The following is a 20,296-nucleotide window of genomic DNA, read 5'->3' as shown; positions in this document are numbered from 1 at the left end:
GCTAGTGCCTTCATAATACCTATCATGTATTAAACACTATAGTTTGACCAGTGTATGCGCGTGTGCATGCACATTTGGAAATAGAAACACACAAAGAGGGACAGAGATGGAGACAGAGACTGAGCGAGATCTCCAGTGATGTATCCGATAAAGTAGCCTATTTCTACCTTTCCTACATTTTTTAGGCAAAGTAACTTGTTCAATAGGACTCAGCTGGTGACTGAAAGAGCAGGTTTTAAACCTAGATCAGTAGAACATCAAAACTCGTGCTTTTCTCATATCGTCTGGGCTCAACTTACTTTCCCAATTATCTTTTGTTTTTGTTGTTGTTGTTGTTTAGGCTAGCTGTATTTTTCAGGACAGCTTGGGTTTATGGAAAACTCGAGCAGGAATTACAGAGCTTTCCCACACATTCCCTCTCCCCTCCACACTCAGTTTTTACTCTCACTACTGTCTGGCATTGGTGCGGTATATATGTTACCATCAAGCTATTGATACATTATTGACTGAAGTGCACAGCTCACATTAGAGTTCCATCTGTGTTATACATTCTGTGGGCTTTTCCAAATGCATAATGTCAGGGATCCACATCCAGTGTCATGGGGAATGCTTTCACTGCCCTCAGAATGCCCCGTGCTCCATCCATTCATTCCTCTCCCCTCCCCGCCCTCCTGCCAACTACTGATCTTTTTAGTTTTGTCCTTTCCAGAACGTTATAAACTTGGAATCCTTCTGTATGTAGCCTTTTGAGACCAGCGTCTGTCACCTACCAGACTGGCTTTAAAGTTCCCTCTGTGCCATTCAGTGGCTTCGTCGTTCCTTTCTTTTTATTGCCGAGTAATATTCTGCTATATGATGTGGTATAGTTGATTATCTATCCATCTGTGGAAGGATATCTTGGTTGCTCCCAGTTTGTGGCAACGGGAGGTTTTTGTGTGGACATAAATTTTCAACTGATTTGTGTAACTACCTAGGAGCGTCTCATGTGGTAAACCTGTGTTTAGTTTTGTAAGAAACTGCCACACCGTCTTCCAAAGCAGCTGGACTGCTTTCCATCCTCACCAGCGATGAATGAGAGTTCCTGTTGCTCCACATCCTCGCCAGTATTCAGTGCTGTCAGAATTTTGGATATTTATCATTTTAGTGGCATCTCGTTGCTTTAATATCCAGTTCCCTAATGACATATGATATTGAGAATCTTTTCATATGCTTGTTTGCTATCTGTAAATCTTCTTTGATGAGATGCCTGTTCAAATCTTTTGCCCAGTTTTTATTTTTTAATTTTTTTCACCCAGTTTTTAATTGGGTTGTTTTCTTATTGCTCCTCTTATATATTATACACATTTAACACTGATAACATCTAACAACAATAATGTATTTTATGTAATATATAATATATTTTATATGTTACTGCTACTGTATTATTGTTATTACTATTTCATATTATTAAGAATTAAGAATTCTTTGTATAGCTTGTTTTTTCCAATTAAAATCATTGGCACTCCTCTAGCATGGAGCCCACCTGAACCACTCACTTGACCTGGCTCCACTCAGGATACTTGCTTGGGGCTCAGAGTGCTGCCACCTGGCAAGCCTGCCTCCAGAACCTCCTGTCAGAATCCCATACAGGTGCAATGCCCTCTCTTCTATGAGCCTTCCTTAACTTTCTTGAAGTTCCAGCTCTCTCTCCTGTCTGGAATCTTGCGGATTCAGTTTGGATTTTTCATATGCTTTTTTTTTTTTTTTCATTCTGCCTTGTTTATAGGTAAACTAGTAGCAATTTGACCTTGCTTGTACATTAATCAGGAACAGGGTTGACCTAGTAGTGATTATATTCCTTGAGTAACTTATCACCATGTCTTAAATACAGCTGTTACACAGAAGATCTTGAGAATCATACAGGGAAATGGAGAATAGATGGCCACCATAGGGAAGGCAAGAAGTTGGAGAGAGAGGCAGGTCAGAGTATTGTTGGAGTGTCTTGTAGATGTCTCAGACCTTAAAGGAGGTTTTGTGTTCTCAGTAACTGTCCCACTTCATCCCTGTCTGTTAGATGAATGGTAATATTTTTAGTTGAGTTGGCAAGTTTCTGCATGTTACCTAGTCTATATAGGCATAAAAGTCAAGTGCAGATTTCTGTTTGTGCCTGAGATCACTCTAAAGATTGTTGCATCTCCCAAGATCAGGATGTCTGCAGAGGTCATTAGTATCAATCAAAGTATGAACTTCGGTTGATGTGACTTTTTCCAAAATTTCTAAAATAAAAATGATATGTGCATACATTTTTAAGAATTCAAGCAGCTTAGAAGGCTCTGTTCTATTCCTCTTCCTGCCCATTGACTCTGAGAAGGAAGGAAATACCTTTACCCACTTGGGTTTTGTTCTCCTGATGGTTTTATCTTTATCTCTAATTAATTTGCCTAGATATTTGTTTCTTGAATTTTTTTCAACCTTAAAAAAATTATCTACTAGTTTCCTGCTATAATATCTACATTTATAGAGAATAACTATCAAGTCTTATTTGGGGGGGAAATTTACTTTCCATCTTTCTAGGCAGTTCCACAACCCTTTCTGGACTCTGTTTTGTATTTAAATGAAGTAAACAAGAGGACAGAAGGAGGCAAAATTCATTTTAAATCTTATTCCGGCAAGAAAACTTCATAAATTAAGTGTATAGTTCTATTGTCATAGACAAACTCTAATCCACTTTGAGAAAAACCTTTTTTTAGATCTTTTTTGATCTGTTTTACTTGTATAGCTACATTTTCCAGAAATGCACTAAGAAGCTTTTGAAAAGAATGAAGTGTCTGTGGTTTTCTTAAAGTAGTCATGGTAACATAGTTCAAAAGCTCAGTGTATGGGTGCCCAGGTGGCTCAGTTAGTTAAGCATCCAGCTCCCGGTTTCAGCTCAGGTCATGATCTCAGGGTGATGCGATCAAGCCTCACATCAGACTCCCCACTCAGTGTGGAGGCTGCTTCCCCTTCTCCTTCTCCCTCTACCCCTCCTCCTACTTGTGCACTCTCTCTCTCAAATAAACAAATAAATAAATAACTTTTTTTTTAAAGTTCAGTGTAACAACTCTTACGTTCCCGCAACATTCTATCCCAGCGACATAGCGAAGTGATGAAAGATATACGATGACTGTAAAATGTACCTTGGGAAAGGAAAAATACCAATAGAAATGTACTAATCTGGTTGATTAAGCTTGTACCCCCAAAGAATCTCGGGTCTGTCAGTGCTCTGACCTCTCTCTTTGTTCCATACAGAATGGACGACATATTGATCGGGGCACCGCTCTTTATGGAACGCGAATTTGAGAGCAGCCCTAGAGAAGTAGGGCAAGTTTACCTGTATTTACAAGTGAGCGCGCTTGTCTTCAGGGACCCGCAGATCCTTGCAGGCACCGAGGTTTTTGGGAGATTCGGTAGTGCTGTGGCACACTTGGGAGACCTGAACCAAGATGGATACAATGGTAATTGATACCAATACATGGAAATTATTTATTTGTCATTATTCCTGTTACCAGGACACGAAGGAAACAATGACATCTTAAAGTCTTTACAGTGGTGTGTATGGTACGGTTACTATTATTGGTTTTTAATAAATTATCAAAAACCTTAAGGCAGTTTCAAGTTTATATATAACAGCTCTTAATAAAAGGCAGCAGTTACTTTTTAAAGTGATATTTGGATTTAGTGACTCAAAGAAAACTAGAGAACCTTTTGTTATGTACAGAGTCAAGACAGATAAGTACATCTTGACATATGGACAAGTATATTGCCTTGTGATTAACACACATGGACTAGTCTAGGTTATGCTGGATTTTAATTGGTCTGTAAACTTCAGCTCAAAGGCAACTTCAGTGTTTGCAGTAGAGTCATGTTAAATTCTTGGTTCAGGATCGTGATTCTTTAAGCTAAGAATTTGTGAACGCCTTGCAAGTACCTTCTCAGAACGTGCAGCTCACATAGTTTTGCTTAGATGTTTTGTATTTAAATGAAGTAAACAAGAGGACAGAAGGAGGTAAAATTTATTTTAAATCTTATTCCAGCAAGAATAAATTTAAATTACGAAGCAAGGTATAGTATAGTGGGTTTCTTAAAGTTCAAGGGAGTGACAGGAATTTGCTCCAACAAAATAGATTAGGGAGTGTTTGTCTCAGATTAGTATTCATTAGTACCTTTGGCAAGGGATATTGTGTTTTTATGTTTTCTCTGAAAAAAAGACATCCCAGAAATGTATGGTTAGTAATTTTTTAAGTGCCATAAAACATAAATGCATGTTAAAAGCTCACGGTTCCAGGAAAATAATAAAAAAGAGACAAGTTCATCTTTAACTGATACGCTGCTTTCAGAAACTGCATTTTCCCTGAGCACCAAGCCAAATAAATAAAGTTAAATTATCTATCATCTTTTCCACCACAGTTTTCTCTATTTGTCTTTTTTCTCAAACACTTCATGATATTTTTGAAAGCTAAGAGAAACATTTTTAATGACATAAAGGGGGATCTGTCTCTCTGTGCCTCACTGTTTTTGAGTATAAAGTGGGCAAAATAATTCCAAACTGGGAGGAAACACAGGACAGATGTGGACTGACTTAGAGGAGGTAAAGGAAAGGCCTCTTTGTGCCTGGTACCTGATGAGACCTTTAATTTCCACCCCAATCTGAGATAGGAATATTTATCATTATTAAATGAAACTGGAATTATGATCCTCATTATGTAGTAAAATCAATTCATGATTTACTTAGTTTTATCAGACTTACTTAGGAGCAAAAAGAAATAAACAAAAGTGAGGACACAGAACCATCCTCCCCTGGGGTGAGCTATTATGTTATTGTGTTCTTGGTGCTCTTTTTTATGTAAAACTCAGTCTTTGTGTGTGTTGTTTAGAACAATCCTGATGAACACAATGTGAGGAAGTTGATTTTTTCGTTGAGTGCTATATTTAAGGGGGAGTCAGGCGATAGGGTTCTTTCTGGGTTCCCCAATGTCCTCTATTGTAAAATGCAACCTGCTCCCCTTCGTGGGACAATGTAATCATTACATTAAATAGTCTTTATGCAAGAGATTATTTTTCATAAGTACCTTGCAAATGTGCCTCCCCTGTTTTACCCAGCCTAGTGATATGACCCAGCCCTCTCTGTTGCTCACTAAGTTCCTGTGTAGACCACCCTCTGCCTGCTCCTCCAATGGGCCCTGCTCTTTCCAACTTTGGCCCTTGGCACACCAGTTCTTTCTGCCCGGAGTGTTCTCCCCTCTGATTTCACACAGTTGGCTCTGCCTTGTCTCCAGCTTTCAGTTTCAACACGAGCCTTAGCAACACTCTGTCTGATCACCAAATTTAGAAATAACCACCACTCTCCATTACATTAATATTTTTGATTCTTCTGCATAGAATGTGTCACTTTCCATCTTTTCTTGATTGTCTCTCTATTCAAATTGTCTATTACCTGCACTGGGATACAGTCTTTCTAAAAGCAGCATCTGGTTCACTGTCATACCCACGGGGTCCAACACACAGTGGTCACTCAATAAATGTTTGCTGGATGGAGAAAAGACAAATAATTTATGGTTGCTGCAATATTACAAAATTTTCCTGGAAAACGTAATGAGCCCTTTGGAGTCCAGGATGCCACTCTTCGATTGCACTTAATTCTATCTCTGAAACCTTCTTCTTTCCTTAAAAAATGTGTTCATGTGTCCCTGTTTGCAGACATTGCCATCGGTGCACCCTTTGCAGGCAAGGATCAAAGAGGCAAAGTGCTCATTTACAACGGGAACAAGGATGGCTTAAACACCAAGCCTTCCCAGACTCTGCAGGGAGTGTGGGCCTCACAGACCATCCCTTCGGGCTTCGGCTTTACTCTAAGAGGAGACTCAGACATAGACAAGAATGATTACCCAGGTAAGGGTTCCTGTCCTCTCCTGCCAGAGAGCCCACTTCCTGGAAAGAAGCCTATTCTCAGGACTGTGCATCCCCCGTAACCCCATGCATCCCTTTGCCTCCTAAAGGCAAAGGCCCAGTTTAAAGCTGGACGGCCTGGGGCTTTTGTGCATGATTCCTAGGTGACTTCCACAAGCATTTGAAGGCAGATAAAATAAACCTTCCTTTTCCCACCAGGAGATGGTTTTAGAAAGGCAAGATGGCGTTTGAAAAGCCACACTGGATGTATGACTTGTCAACTTTGCAACCAAAGTTGTTATTTGAAACCCCTCAGCGAGTTGTTCTCCATTGATAAAGACAGCTTGCCTCAGAGCCAGCTAGAGCAATTTATTTTCACCTTGTCATTCTCTCTCGAGCTCATAATTCCTGTTAATGAACTCGTGAACTTCAACATTTCTGTCCTAAAACTCATGTTCTTGGAGTGTAAATATTTTCTCACCATATTTTGGGTTTTTTTCAAAATAGATTGAACATTTCAAACTGAAGCAAAAGGAACTGGTTCATAGTAAAGATTGTAAGCTCTTTTTGATGACTTAATTCATATTGAGGTCTCATGGAAATTAGACAGTGCAGTGACATAATTCATGATTTGTGTGTGCTGTAGGAAAATACAGTTTGTCTTAAAGGATTGTTTTAGTAATCCCAGGGTTTTTAGCAAAGAACATTAGACTTCTTGGTTTTATGGTTCAATTTTCACGTTTATGTTAGTTATTTTAAGATGTTTTCAATAAACACATAGAAATCAGTAATAGTTAACTGACAGCTTTAACTATTTATTAAAACCTTGTCTCTTTCCACCACCCTTCCCCTAATTGGGCATTTTCCATATGTAGAGTTTTTTTTTTCTGGTTTGGGGCACCATTCCAATAAACTGACTACCTAAATATACATCGCTAATTTCATTCTTCCACTTTCTCTTCCCCTTTGGGATCAGGCAAAAAGGATACTGCAACGTATTCTCATAAATTTGCCAGAAGTCTTTTAGGGCACTAACATAAATGTTGTAGTGGGCTCAAAGCAGACTTAGTACTATATTGTATACAAATATCTTCCGTATCTTCAAGAGCATCTAAGTTAAGTTTATTTTCTTAGGTTATATTATACTGTCCAATCAATGAAGGTAGTGAGTTTTAGTTTGGGGAGGGGGTTATTCATAATATATTCTATTTTAAATAATCCTCCCTTATATGATTCCTTCCCAAAATACGTCAGGATGATTCACAAAATTTAACTCTTGGGTTGTAACTTTAGATAAACAGTTATTTTGGAAAGTTATTGCCAGTCATTGTGCTTGTCATATTCTCACCTTAGGGAAACTGACAGAGAGGATGGCCTGGACCTTCCCCCAAGTAAAAGAGATACAGGATGTATCGATCACACAGGCCATTCATCAACTTCTTTTGAAGTCTCCTAAATAAAAACCAGGAAGGAGAGAAACATGAAACAATTTTTCTCTCAAGGAATATTCCTTCTGGGGGTGGGTGGGGAGTTGAGGGAGTGGGGAGCAGAAGTAGGACAGGAAAGAGAAAAGCTAAAGTAGGTAAGTGCTGGTAATTAGTCACCTCTTGTGTTTTCTTTTACCCCTTCTTAACAATCAGAAAAAGGTCATTTGAGGCAATTCGTTAACTTTATCTACTGAGGCTGATTCAATTTATACTAACCAATGAAGTTATGCAGCCTATCCCTCTGTCTGTAAAGTGAATGATCTTTACTAAGGCAGGACTGATAAAGCCACTAAGTGAATTCTTTTCCCTCAAGATTGTCTTGAGGCGTTCAGTGTACATCTGGACATCTTAGTAGACTTGGGTTCTGGTTCCAGTTCTGCCTCTCAAATGGAAATACAGATGTCTGGTGATTCATGATCCTATGATGTTTTCCTTGATCCTCATCTTTTTACAAAATAATGCCACTCAAAGAAGCCTCTTTATATTGACACCAAGTCCCCAGGGACCTATGCAGAAGAAAACCACCTAATGGACGGGTAACTACATTCCATTCACTAGAAGACTGGATTTGAAATTCACAGGTGTAATTCAGGAATTAGACATGTAACTGTCCTCATTATTCTTTTTTTTCTCTTTTTTTCTTTTTTCTCCCCCCCCCCCCCGCCATTATTCTACACAGAAATTCCACTTGGCTTGTCTCCAGCCTCCATTTCCATTATGGGGAAAACCTTAATCTCACAGTCACTTCCAGATTCAGACTTAATCTCAGTTGAGTAAATGTTCATGATTCAGAATTCTCCCCTTCCTCCCTCTTCCACCCACCGTCTTTCAAGGACTGAATAGCAAAGTGTGTGCCTATTGTCCTGGGACTGACACAGGGGCATGCAGCCCGAATGCATCATCTGTTTTTACTAGTTTCTGCCGGAAGGATAACCCAGCCTCTCCTGATCTTTGATGTGTTGCTCGAGCTTCTGTAGTCAATCAATGGCCTGTGGAGTGGCCACTGTTCCAAAGTTCCATGTATCCTGCATCCTTGTTCTATTTTGTCCTCTTCCAGGCCACTCCCAGCATGTGCTTCTATGCCATGGTTAGGACCCAGACACTTGCAGGTTGGGTTTTCTGGTCTCCGAAATTGTTTTTATAATTCCCCTAGATTATTCCTTTAGCCATTGCTAATTTTCTACCGGGGCATTTTATTACTCTAACCCTAATGGGGTTGCAGTATTCTTAGGTTTTGCCTGGGAAACAGCAGTCTTCCCTACCCCCAAAGATTATTGGGTGGCATGATTTCTAAACTCTATAATTCATTTTATAAACTCTATGTCCTAGTCCCCCAGGGTCTGTCTTGTGATTTTTTCCAAACCAGTTCTTCCTGGAGCTTAAAAAGAAATACAGTTTTTTTTCTCTCTACGGTTCTGCTCTTCCAAATCAAAATTACTCTGCTTTCAGATTACCGTGCCTCCTAGGAGTTCCAGAAGCCATTTAACAAGTTGACTTTCTTCTAGGATAATCTAGTCATCCTCAATAAGCAGAGGTTCTCAATCTCTGCTGCACATCATCTGGGGAATTTTAAATAGTGTATCTGCTCTGGTCACACTCCAGACTCAGAATCAGACTCTCTCAAGTCAGAATCTCTGGAGGGTAGAACATGGACCAGAGTAACAGTTAAATAACCTGGATGATGCCAGGGCACAACCCAGCTGGGAATGAATGATCTAGAACATGTTCCCCATTTTTGAACATCGAATTGACTGGATGCCTCATTAGACCCATTCAGTAGGTCAAGGGAGTGGGAAAGATCCCCCCTTTCCAGTCAATTCCCAAGTGTTTTCCCTGCTACTGAGCTTCGGATCACACCCCGAGTGGTCAGCTCTGAAGCACTGTGCATGCCGGTCCCCCACTGAGTCTACTTGTACAGGTTGAATGCATGGCACCCCTTCTGACAGTTTGACTTATGGAGACTGAGATGGGCTTCAGGGGTTTATGTTCTTACCCAGGACCCTACTTTGAGAAACACAGCTCTAGAGTCTTTGTGCTCAGTTCCCATGCCGAAGTAGTCAGGTGTGCAGTGTTCTCTTTTGGCAACTGCCTGTTAGCTCAGCTCTAGCATTCCATTTATTCTTTAGAAGGTTGTCAAACTAGCCCAAATGTCTTTTCTCCAGACGGCCTCTGTGTGATTACTGCCATTGGGATGCATGGTCATAAGACATGCTCTGGTCTTATCTGGAAAAATTAAGGAAGACCCATTGAAAATATTTAATTTTTCATGCACTATTCTACATTTCCTGGAAGTTATCTGTGCATTTAAAATGATGGCCCCACTGACTTTCATTTAAAATACATTATTGTACTTGTTAGGAAGTAACCTACCTTAACCTGGCTAATGCCATAAAGGGAGAGCTTTATATTAAAGCCATAGAATATCTCAAGGAAACCTAATGACAGGAACTCTGCCAGGCCTCTGGAAGGGACTAACTGGGATCCAAGATTGTCATGTTTGGCCTTCCTTTCTGTCTCTCTCTTAAACACATCTCTGCTTTTCTTTGTACATCTGCTTCTCTCTTTCTCTCTCTCCCTCTTCCCTCCCTTCCTTCTCTCCCTCCCTCTCCGTCTCTTGCCAATATTTCTTTGAGCACCTAGTAGTGTTTCAACTCCAGAGTTTGCATATTGCAGTTTTACTCACTCAGAGAGACTGTCTACAATTTATCTTAGTCCCAAATCCTGAGGAAAGGAATCTTACATGCTATGAGACAAAAGGTGACATTTTCTAAAAGAAAATAGGAGTTGATCGGTGGATTGTGCAAGTATCCCAGTAAATATCCACTTTGATGTCCTGGCAAGACAAAACAAAACAAAATGGCCCTAGGAAATAAAAGCTGTGGTAAGAAGTGAAGAATATAATTGAGAGGAAAATATTTTGTTTTAAAAATTAAAATAATAAAAATCATCATTAAACTGTTCATCGATATTTTTATGTTTGTTCCTTTAGCTTCAGAGTACAAAAGAAAAATAAGTAAGAAATTCCTTCACTCAGTCAAAAAATATGTATTAATATTTACTACATATTAGACATTGTGCTGGGGACATAGTATCAAGATATACATTGTCCCTACATTCCCAGAGCTGACATTCTAGGTGAGGAAGACAGACAGTTAAATAACCCCAACGAAGGGTGAGCACTATAATACTGAAGTCTTTAAATGCAAAACTTTTTTTGAGTATCCTAACATCTGAAAAAATTCAAACATGGTTGCTGAACATTATGCTTATGAATTTTAAAAGTATGTCATAAGAAAAATATTGTTAGCCTCTGGCAATTTTGTAATTATTTGATCTTCATTAAAGGATTTAGTTGAGGAAAATATATAAGCTCTGTAGCCCCTTATACAGGCACCTCCACTTCCCCTGAGAAACTTCTAGAAGCCAAGCTAATATGATCAGGGCTACAAATTATGTACAGGTTGTGCACAGCCAAGGGGCAAGTGAGGACAGATTCAAATCCCAAGGGGTTTCCTCCACACGGGGCTGCCTTTTTAAATTCATACAAGATGTAGACTCTCAGTGGCCCTGTTCCAGGTCCTCATTCTAAATATATCAGAAACAAAATCCCCAAACTCTTCAACTACGTGGTCACCTGCAAAATTCACATAAAGACAAATGTACAAGTGAACAGTAGTTTGAAATTCTGCACTGAAATCCTTCAAACACCTCGGAGCTGCTACTAAACGGAACACACTTAAAAAACTGTGCTGACCCAAGTGATGGTTTCTGATGGGGTTATTTTTCCCATTCCTAAGGTGAACACTTTTACCCCATTTTAGGCACCCAGGGCTTAGCAGCTGTGTCTGCAAGCTGAGCTGGGTTGCTTTCCCTGGTCTTCACCACCTGCCATCAACCCACTTCTGGGCACACTGCTAGGAAACCTCCCTATGTTAATGGCAGGGTGCATAGGTTGCCCCATGGGCTAGATAGCAGCAAGTGTTCTTTACATGTTTTTGATAAAATCCAGCTGCCTTCTGCAGGAAGAAAGAATAAGGTTGATTGTGATGTTTGATGTATATTTATTGTGAATTACAGCTGTTTCATCTCCCAGACTGACTAGAAATCAGGTCACCTAGTACCTGAAATAATCAAAAGCACAGACATGTAAAAGGTGGTTTGATTTACGTTTACTCTATCACCTGATCTCTTCTGAAAGTTACAGATGTTCTGTATTTGAGCAGGACCAGGCACTTAGTTTCCTTGTCTTAGGGAAAAAGAATGCTACCAAAAAGCAGGCGTGGGACCAATTATATTGCTAACATTATTGCAATTATAGTAATTATTACTGCTGTGCCATCTACTGCATAGAAGACATAGCTAATATCCACTGGAATATTATTTTTTAATATTTCTCCTGCACACATACATACACTCACACATGTATATATGTGTGTGTGTATGCATGTGTATTTTTTGTGTATGTATGTGTATCCCTAAAGAGTTTATAGGGTAAGATTAGATGACACTCCACTTCCTTCTTTTTAGGAAATATCAAACCAGTAAAAAAATAACCTACTGAAGTTAGCAGTGTGACTGGGAATGGGGGAAGGGAAATCAGACTGCCCAGATTAAGATTCTCATCCATCATTGATGGGCTATGTGGCAATGGACAAATTACTTGATTTCTCTGAGCTTCTACTCCATACCTGATATTATGGGGCTAATAATACTTCCTTCACTAGGTTATGTGTGTTTGCACTAAGTCAGGAAAAGATTTTTACAAAATGTTGTGAAATGGCTTAGAACAAAAGAAGGAAATCCATTTGATTGACATGAATAGAATCAAAACTACTTTACTTCACAGACATATTGGGCCACGTGAAGTGTTGAAAAGCTGCCTTCTTGGATTCTGGAGATGGACAAAATGGGTTTCAAACTAGACTCCACTGTTGCCTGGCTATATAAGCATAAGACAGTTTCCTAATTTCTCTTCAATCTCCTTATCTGTGAAATTAGATATAGTAAGTTGATATAAAGACAAAATGGCATTGTTTATATAATATGAAAAATGGCAGCTCTCCAATGAAGTTTTAAAACAAGACTACTTTGGAGGTATTCTTTTCTTATGCACCTTAGTTGACATTATTTTCTTTTGTTTATTTAATTTCCATAGCCCCCATTCTTAATTTACAACACCATATTGGCTTCTCCCACCCCAGATGAACATTGATATTGAGACTCTGTTGGGTTGAGATGCACTCATAAAATTCCTGTTGCTGGACCCTCCCTAGAAGCTTCTAATATCAGGAGGTTACGGCCCTGCTATGATGTAGTTCCATCGTTCACCCATCTGACCTCCCCCCCACCAAGGTGGGAGATGAGGCACGAGGGACTTCTCCCATTACTCACTACTGTGATTTACTGGGTGCTAAGAATGTAAAATGTTCTTCCTTCTTAAGCTCTTAGGCAGTTGAGGGCATTTATTGGACCTGAACTAGGTGATAACGATGGCAACTGAAAGGAAAAAATCTAAGGAAATAATGTAAATGTAAATGTAAAATAAGTCAAGACTTGTTAATGACTTGCTGTGATAGAATGTAAAGGAGGTGGGGTGAGTAAGGAAGAGATGTTAAGGAGGACTCTGGAATTTTGATCCTGAGGGCCTGAGAAAAGTATGGTAGAATGGACAGATATGGGAAGATTTTGTTTTAGAAATATAGTCAACCATAGACATAATATTTGGTATAACTTTCCTAATATCTAGTTACCCACTCATTATTTGTTTCACTTTCTTACCATGCATATTGTCATTGGTACATCTACAATAATAGGAGTCATTAGTATATTCATTTCTGGCACCAACATTATTTTTCCTATTTAAAATATGGATGTATTCAGGTTTCTGTGTTGGTGCTGATTAGAAAATGAGGGTTGGCCAGAGGAGTATTTGTATACATTAATTGAGTGAAAGCATTTCAGAGAAGAAGCAGCTGTGATAGCCAGAAATCCCTACAATTCAATGATCTAGTGTAATCCTGTTAAACATGATTGTATAACAAGACCATCTGCTAGATGCATAGCCCAGACATTGGAGGGTGGAGGAGGGGAAGTACAGGTTTTGTTGAGGCACAGAAATCTTACAGGCAATAAAAACTGGGGGAAGACATGGGCTGAATGCCAAGACTATCATTGTCTTGTTCAGGCCCATAATGTATGATGATTATACCATAAAGCCATCTCAGACAATTATACCAAATGAAAAAAAAAAAAAAAAGACTCTGTTTTAACGAGTATTCTGTGTGTGTGTGTGTGTGTGCAAACAAGAAAGAAAGCATCTACATACAAGAAGAAATAAAAGGATGGCTTTAACCAAGGGAATAATGCATAATCAAACCTTGAGCTTCTTGAAATTGATTTGAAGTTTAGTTGAACTAAACTATAAGTCAAAGTTTATTTCTACTCCTCAAATTGCTACTCAAGTTCTCCTGAAAAGTAAAACATTATGTTCTTTACTGAGCAAGATTTTCATAATTTCATTATAAACACATTAGAAATTAGTATATAACCTTTGTTATAAAATATCTTACGAATTAGATTAAATGGAATTAACTAAGTCAACTGACAGAGTTCCTGGACTTGAATCCAGGTCATAAAATAGAAGTGAAAGTGAATGGACAGATAAAATCCATGAGTCCTAGAGCCACCTCTCCCAAGATAATGCTCCATTAGTAACTCAGTTTCTCAGATTCTTACTTCCCTCCCCTGAATGTGATATAGATGAAGGGAAAGCTTCTCCAAGGGTCTTTTTGAACTCCATGCTCCCCTTATCCTCTAATCCAAGATCTAGACTTACTGCATTCCAGATAAAGACACTACCAAAAAAAAAGGGAACTGTAGGTCAATATCTCTGAAGAACATAGATGCAAAAATCCCCAACGAAATATTAGCAAATTGAATCCAATAATACATTTAAAGAAGATCATTCACCATGATCAAGTGAGATTTACTTATACAAGGGTGGTTTAATATTCCCAAGTTGATTAAAGTGATATATCACATCAATAAGAGAAAGGATAAAAAAAATCTGATCATTCCAATAAATGCAGGAAAAGGATTTGACAAAGTACAATATCCATTCATGATGAAAACCGCAAATCAAGTAGTTTTAGAGATAATATACCTCAACTCAATAAAGGCCATACATGAAAACCCACAGTTAACATTATACTCAATGGTGGAAAACAGAGCCTTGCTCCTAAGCTCAAGAACAAGATAAGGATGTCCATTCTCACAACTTTTGTTCAACACAGGACTGGAAGTCCTAGCCACAGCAATCAGACAACAAAAAGAAATAAAAGAAATCCAGACTGGTAAGAAATAAGTAACACTGTCACTATTTGCAGATGACATGATAAATATACAGAAACCCTAAAGACTCCACCAAAACACTACTAAAACTGAGAAATGAATTCAGTAAGATTTCAGGATACAAAATCAACATGCAGAAATCTGTTGCATTTCTATATAATAATAATGAAGCAGCAGAAAGAGAAATTAAGAAAACAATCCTTTTTTATAATTCCTTCAAAAATAATAAAATACGGGATGCCTGGGTGGCTCAGTTGGTCAAGCAGCTGCCTTCGGCTCGATCATGATCCCAGCATCCTGGGATCGAGTCCCACGTCGGGCTCCTTGCTCAGCAGGGAGCCTGCTTCTCCCTCTGCCTCTGCCTGCCATTCTGTCTGCCTGTGCTTGCTCTCTCTCCCTCTCTCTCTCTGACAAATAAATTAAAAAATAATAATAATAATAATAAAATACCTAGGAATGAACTTAACCAAGAAGGTGAAAAGCCTGTACTCTGAAAACTATAAAACACTGATGAAAGAAATTGAAGATGACACAAAGAAATGGGAAGACATTCTATGCTCATAGATTGGAAGAACAAATATCGTTAAAATGTCCCTACTACCAAAAGCAATCTACAGATTAAATGCAATCCCTATCAAAATACCAACCGCATTTTTCACAGAACTAGAACAAATTATCTTAAAATGTTGTGATCCCATACAAACAATTTTAAAATTCGTATGTAACCACAAAAGACCCCAAAGAGCAAAAACAATCTTGAAAAAGAAGAAGATGACTAGAGGTATCACAATCCCAGATATCAAGTTAGACTACAAAGCTGTAGAAATCTGAACAGTATTGGTACTGGGACAAAAATAGAAACATAGGCCAATGGAACAGAATAGAGAGCCCAGAAATAAACCCATGATTATACAATCAATTAATCTTCAACAAAGGAGGCAAGAATGTCCAATGGGGAAAAGAAAAGTCTTTTCAACAAATGGTGTTGAGAAAACTGAATACTTACACGCAAAAGAATGAAACTGGAGCACTTTTGTTTTTTAAGATTTTTATGTATTTGAGAGAGAGAGAGAAAATAAGTGGGGAGGAGGGGCAGAAGGAGAAGCAGACTCCCTACTGAGCAGGGAGCCAAACATGGGACTCAATCCCAGAACCTTGGGATCATGACCTGAGCTGAAGGCAGATGCTTAACTGACTGAGCCACCCAGGCACCCACCTGGAGTGATTTCTTACACAACACACAAAAATAAACTTAAAATGGATCAAGGACCTTAATGTGAGGTGTGAAACCATAAAAATCCTAGAAGAGAGCACAGGCAGTCATTTCTCTGACATCAGCTATAGCAAAATTTTTCTAGATATGTCTCCTGAGGCAAGGGAAACAAAAGCAAAAATAAATTATTGGGACTACATCAAAATAAAAGGCTTCTGCACAGCAAAGGAAACCACAAAACTAAAAGACGATATACTGAATGGGAGAAAATATTTGCAAATTATATATCTGATAAAGCGTTAATATCCAAAATATATAACGAACTTCTACAACTCAACACCAAAACATAAATAATCTAGTTAAAAATGGTCAGAAGACATGACCAGAGACTTCTCCAAAGAGGCCATACATATGGCCAACAGACACATGAAAAGATGCTCAACATCACTTGTCATTAGGGAAATGCAAATCAAAACTACGATGAGGATATAAAATCAATGCACAGAAATCACTTGCACTTCTTTACACCAAGAACAAGACAGAAGAAAGAGAAATTAAGGAGTCAATCCCATTTACAATTGCATCCAAAACCATAAGATACCTAGGAATAAACCTAACTAAAGAGGCAAAGAATCTATACTCAGAAAACTGTAAAGTACTCATGAAAGAAATTGAGGAAGACACAAAGAAATGGAAAAATGTTCCATGTTCATGGATTGGAAGAACAAATATTGTGAAAATGTCTATGTTACCTAAAGCAATCTATACATTTAATGCAATTCCTATCAAAATCCCATCCATTTTTTTCAAAGAAATGGAACAAATAATCCTAAAATTTATATGGAACAAGAAAAGACCTCGAATAGCCAAAGGAATGTTGAAAAAGAAAGCCTAAGTTGGTGGCATCACAAATCTGGGCTTCAAGCTCTATTACAAAGCTGTCATCATCAAGACAGTATGGTACTGGCACAAAAACAGACACATGGATCAATGGAACAGAATAGAGAGCCCAGAAATAGACCCTCAACTCTATGGTCAACTAATCTTGGACAAAGCAGGAAAAAATGTCCAATGGAAAAAAGACAGCCTCTTCAACAAATGGTGTTGGAAAAATTGGACAGCTACATTGCAGAAAAATGAAATTTGACCATTTCCTTACAACACACACAAAAATAGACTCAAAATGGTTGAAGGACCTCAATGTGAGAAAGGAATCCATCAAAATCCTTGAGGAGAACACAGGCAGCAACCTCTTCCACCTCAGTTGCAGCAACATCGTCCTAGGAACAACGCCAAAGGCAAGGGAAGCAAGGGCAAAAATGAACTATTGGGATTTCATCAAGATCAAAAGCTTTTGCACAGGAAAGGAAACAGTTAACAAAACCAAAAGACAACTGACAGAATGGGAGAAGATATTTGCAAATTACATATCAGATAAAGGTCAAGTATCCAAAATCTATAAAGAGCTTAGCAAACTCAACACCCAAAGAACAAATAATCTAATCAAGAAATGAGCAGAGGACATGAATAGACATTTCTGCAGAGAAGACATCCAGATGGCCAACAGACACATGAAAAAGTGCTCCACATCACTGGGCATCAGGGAAATACAAATCAAAACCACAGTGAGATACCACCTCACACCAGTCAGAATGGCTAAAATTAACAAGTCAGGAAATGACAGATGCTGGCGAGAATGCAGAGAAAGGGGAACCCTCCTCCACTGTTGGTGGGAATGCAACCTGGTGTAACCACTCTGGAAAACAGCATGGAGGTTCCTCAAAATGTTGAAAATAGAGCTACGTTACAACCCAGCAATTGCACTACTGGGTATTTACCCTAAAGATACAAACGTAATGATCTGAAGGGGCACGTGCATCCAAATGTTTATAGCAGCAACGTCCACAATAGCCAAACTATGGAAAGAACCTAGATGTCATTAACAGATGAATGGATAAAGAAGTGGTATATGTATATGATGGAATACTATGCAGCCTTCAAAAGAAATGAAATCTTGCCATTTGCGATGACGTGGATGGAACTAGAGGGTATTATGCTTAGTGAAGTAAGTCAACCAGAGAAAGACAACTATCATATGATCTCCCTGATATGAGGAAGTGGAGAGGCAACATGGGGGGTTTGAGGGGTAGGAAAAGAATAAATGAAACAAGATGGGATAGGGAGGGAGACAAACCATAAGAGACTCTTAATCTCACAAAACAAACTGAGGGTTGCTGGGCAGAGGGAAGGTCGGGAGAGGGTGGTGGGGTTATGGACACTGGGGGAGGGTATGTGCTATGGTGAGTGCTATGAAGTGTGTAAAACTGGCGATTCACAGACCTGTACCTCTGGGGCTAATAATACATTATAAGTTTATAAAAAAATTAAAAATTTTTTAAAAAACGACAATGCGATATCACCTCATACCTATCAGAACATCTAAAATCAAAACACAAGAAACAACAAATGTTGGTGAGGATGTGGACAAAGAGGAACCCTCATGCATTGTTGGTGGGAATGCAAACTGATACAGCCACTGGGGAAGCTTCCTCTAAAAATTAAAATTAGAACTAACATATGATCCCATAATTTCACTACCAGATCTTTACCCAAAGAATATGAAAACACTAATTCAAAAAGATATATGCACCCTTATGTTTACTGCAGCATTTTTACAATAGCCAAATTATAAAAGCAGCCCATTAATAGATGAATGGATAAATAAGAAGTGGTATGTACATACAATAGATTATTACTCAGCCCTAAAAAGGAATGAAATCTTGTCATTTTCAAATACATGGATGGATCTAGAGAGTATAACGCTAAGTCGAAGAAAGTCAAATACCACATGATTTCCATCACGTGTAGAATTTAAGAAACAAAACAAATGAGCAATGAGAAAAAGAAACAGACTCAACTATAAAGAACAAAGTAATGGTTACCAGAGGGGAGGTGAATGGAGGGATGGGTGAAATAGGTAGAGGAGATTAAGAGTACTGTTATCATGATGAGCACTGACTAATGAATAGAATTGTTGAATCACTATATTGTACACCTGAAACTAATATAACACTGTATATTAAAGATACTAGAATTAAAATAAAAAATAAAAAATTAAAGAAAAAGGATGTTTCTTCTACCCATTCATTTATTCAATTTTTTATATCTGTGTGAACTCATGGATATTTATTTTAAGGACTATAATCCATTACTATATTTGTTTATATATATTGCCTTATGTGCTCTATATTTTGCCATTGGGAACCTTTTTCCAGTTCATTCTTACTGCTCTTTTTAGTATTTCCCATCCTTTTATGAGCATTTCCATGCTTTATATCAACACATTATGCTCCAAGCTTATTTTGTAATTTCCCTCTCCAGCCCTGGAATCAACCATTCTTCAAAGACCTACAGTTTCTTGAAGAACAATATTTAGAAATCAAAATCTAAGACAGTAGGTTTTATCATGGCAGCTATGATGTCAAGACTTATAATGTACTTCTATAGATTGCCACTTTGCCATATATTATAGCTACGTGGCAAACCATCTTCAGTATTGCTTGAAATCAACAAATTACATTTTCATTGTTCAGCCTATATTTTATAAGTCAACATTTTTCATTTTCTTTGTTAACAACAGGTATTTGGACAATCTTAATATTATTCAGCTAATGTTGAGAACAGCCACCATTTTTTCTTCATCTTTAAGGATGATTATATTAAAATATTTACTAATATTTATTAAATAATTTTAATATTTAATATTTATTAAAATAGTTATACGCTATGCAAGAGATTTTACTTTGGAAATACAATTTATCAGTTTATTCAACAAATACTCACTAAGTGTCTTTCACATGCCCTCTTCTAGGTTTGGGGGATATAACACTAAATTAAACAATGACCCTGCCTTCATGGACAAGTGTTCAAATTCTACCTATAACCCTGACTTACTGTGTATGCTTGATGAGTTATGTAACCTCCAAAAGCTTCAATCCTCATTGGTAAAATGGATATAGTAACATTTAAAAATAGTTCCTCCTTTAAAGGGGGGTTCTAGATGTTAAATTAGATAATACATATAAAGCCATCAGCATTCTGAACAGCACCGCATTCTAACAGCATTCTAACAGCACTAATAATATAGCAAAATATTAGTTATAAATGAGTACATTGACACTATTCTGACATAATCCATGCCTTTAAGAAACAGGACAAACATGAAGATAATATGGCATCCAACAATTAACTGTAGTATAAGACAGCAAAAATTAATAAACGAGTTAAAGAGAGAAGTTTCTTCTCTTTTTTAAGGTGTTCAAAGGAAGCTTCACAGGGGAAA

The 20,296-nt window shown here is 38.0% G+C and overlaps 1 protein-coding gene across 1 annotated transcript in view; it reads left to right on the top strand.

The window, feature by feature from the left end:
* Positions 1 to 20,296, top strand: part of ITGA8 (integrin subunit alpha 8) — a 177,616-nt gene that overhangs the window by 60,249 nt on the left and 97,071 nt on the right. Inside the window, exons 12-13 of the mRNA XM_004757564.3 lie at positions 3,268 to 3,473; positions 5,716 to 5,907. Of these exons, the coding sequence (XP_004757621.1) occupies positions 3,268 to 3,473; positions 5,716 to 5,907 (398 nt within the window). The remainder of the gene's footprint in view (positions 1 to 3,267; positions 3,474 to 5,715; positions 5,908 to 20,296) is intronic.

Source organism: Mustela putorius, unplaced genomic scaffold, assembly GCF_011764305.1.
Source record: "Mustela putorius furo isolate JIRA1106 unplaced genomic scaffold, ASM1176430v1.1 tig00003913_pilon_pilon_pilon, whole genome shotgun sequence".
In the NCBI taxonomy this organism is placed as follows: Eukaryota; Metazoa; Chordata; class Mammalia; order Carnivora; family Mustelidae; genus Mustela; species Mustela putorius.
The sequence above is the reverse complement of the archived record's forward strand: the minus strand, read 5'-3'. Positions and strand labels throughout refer to the sequence as shown.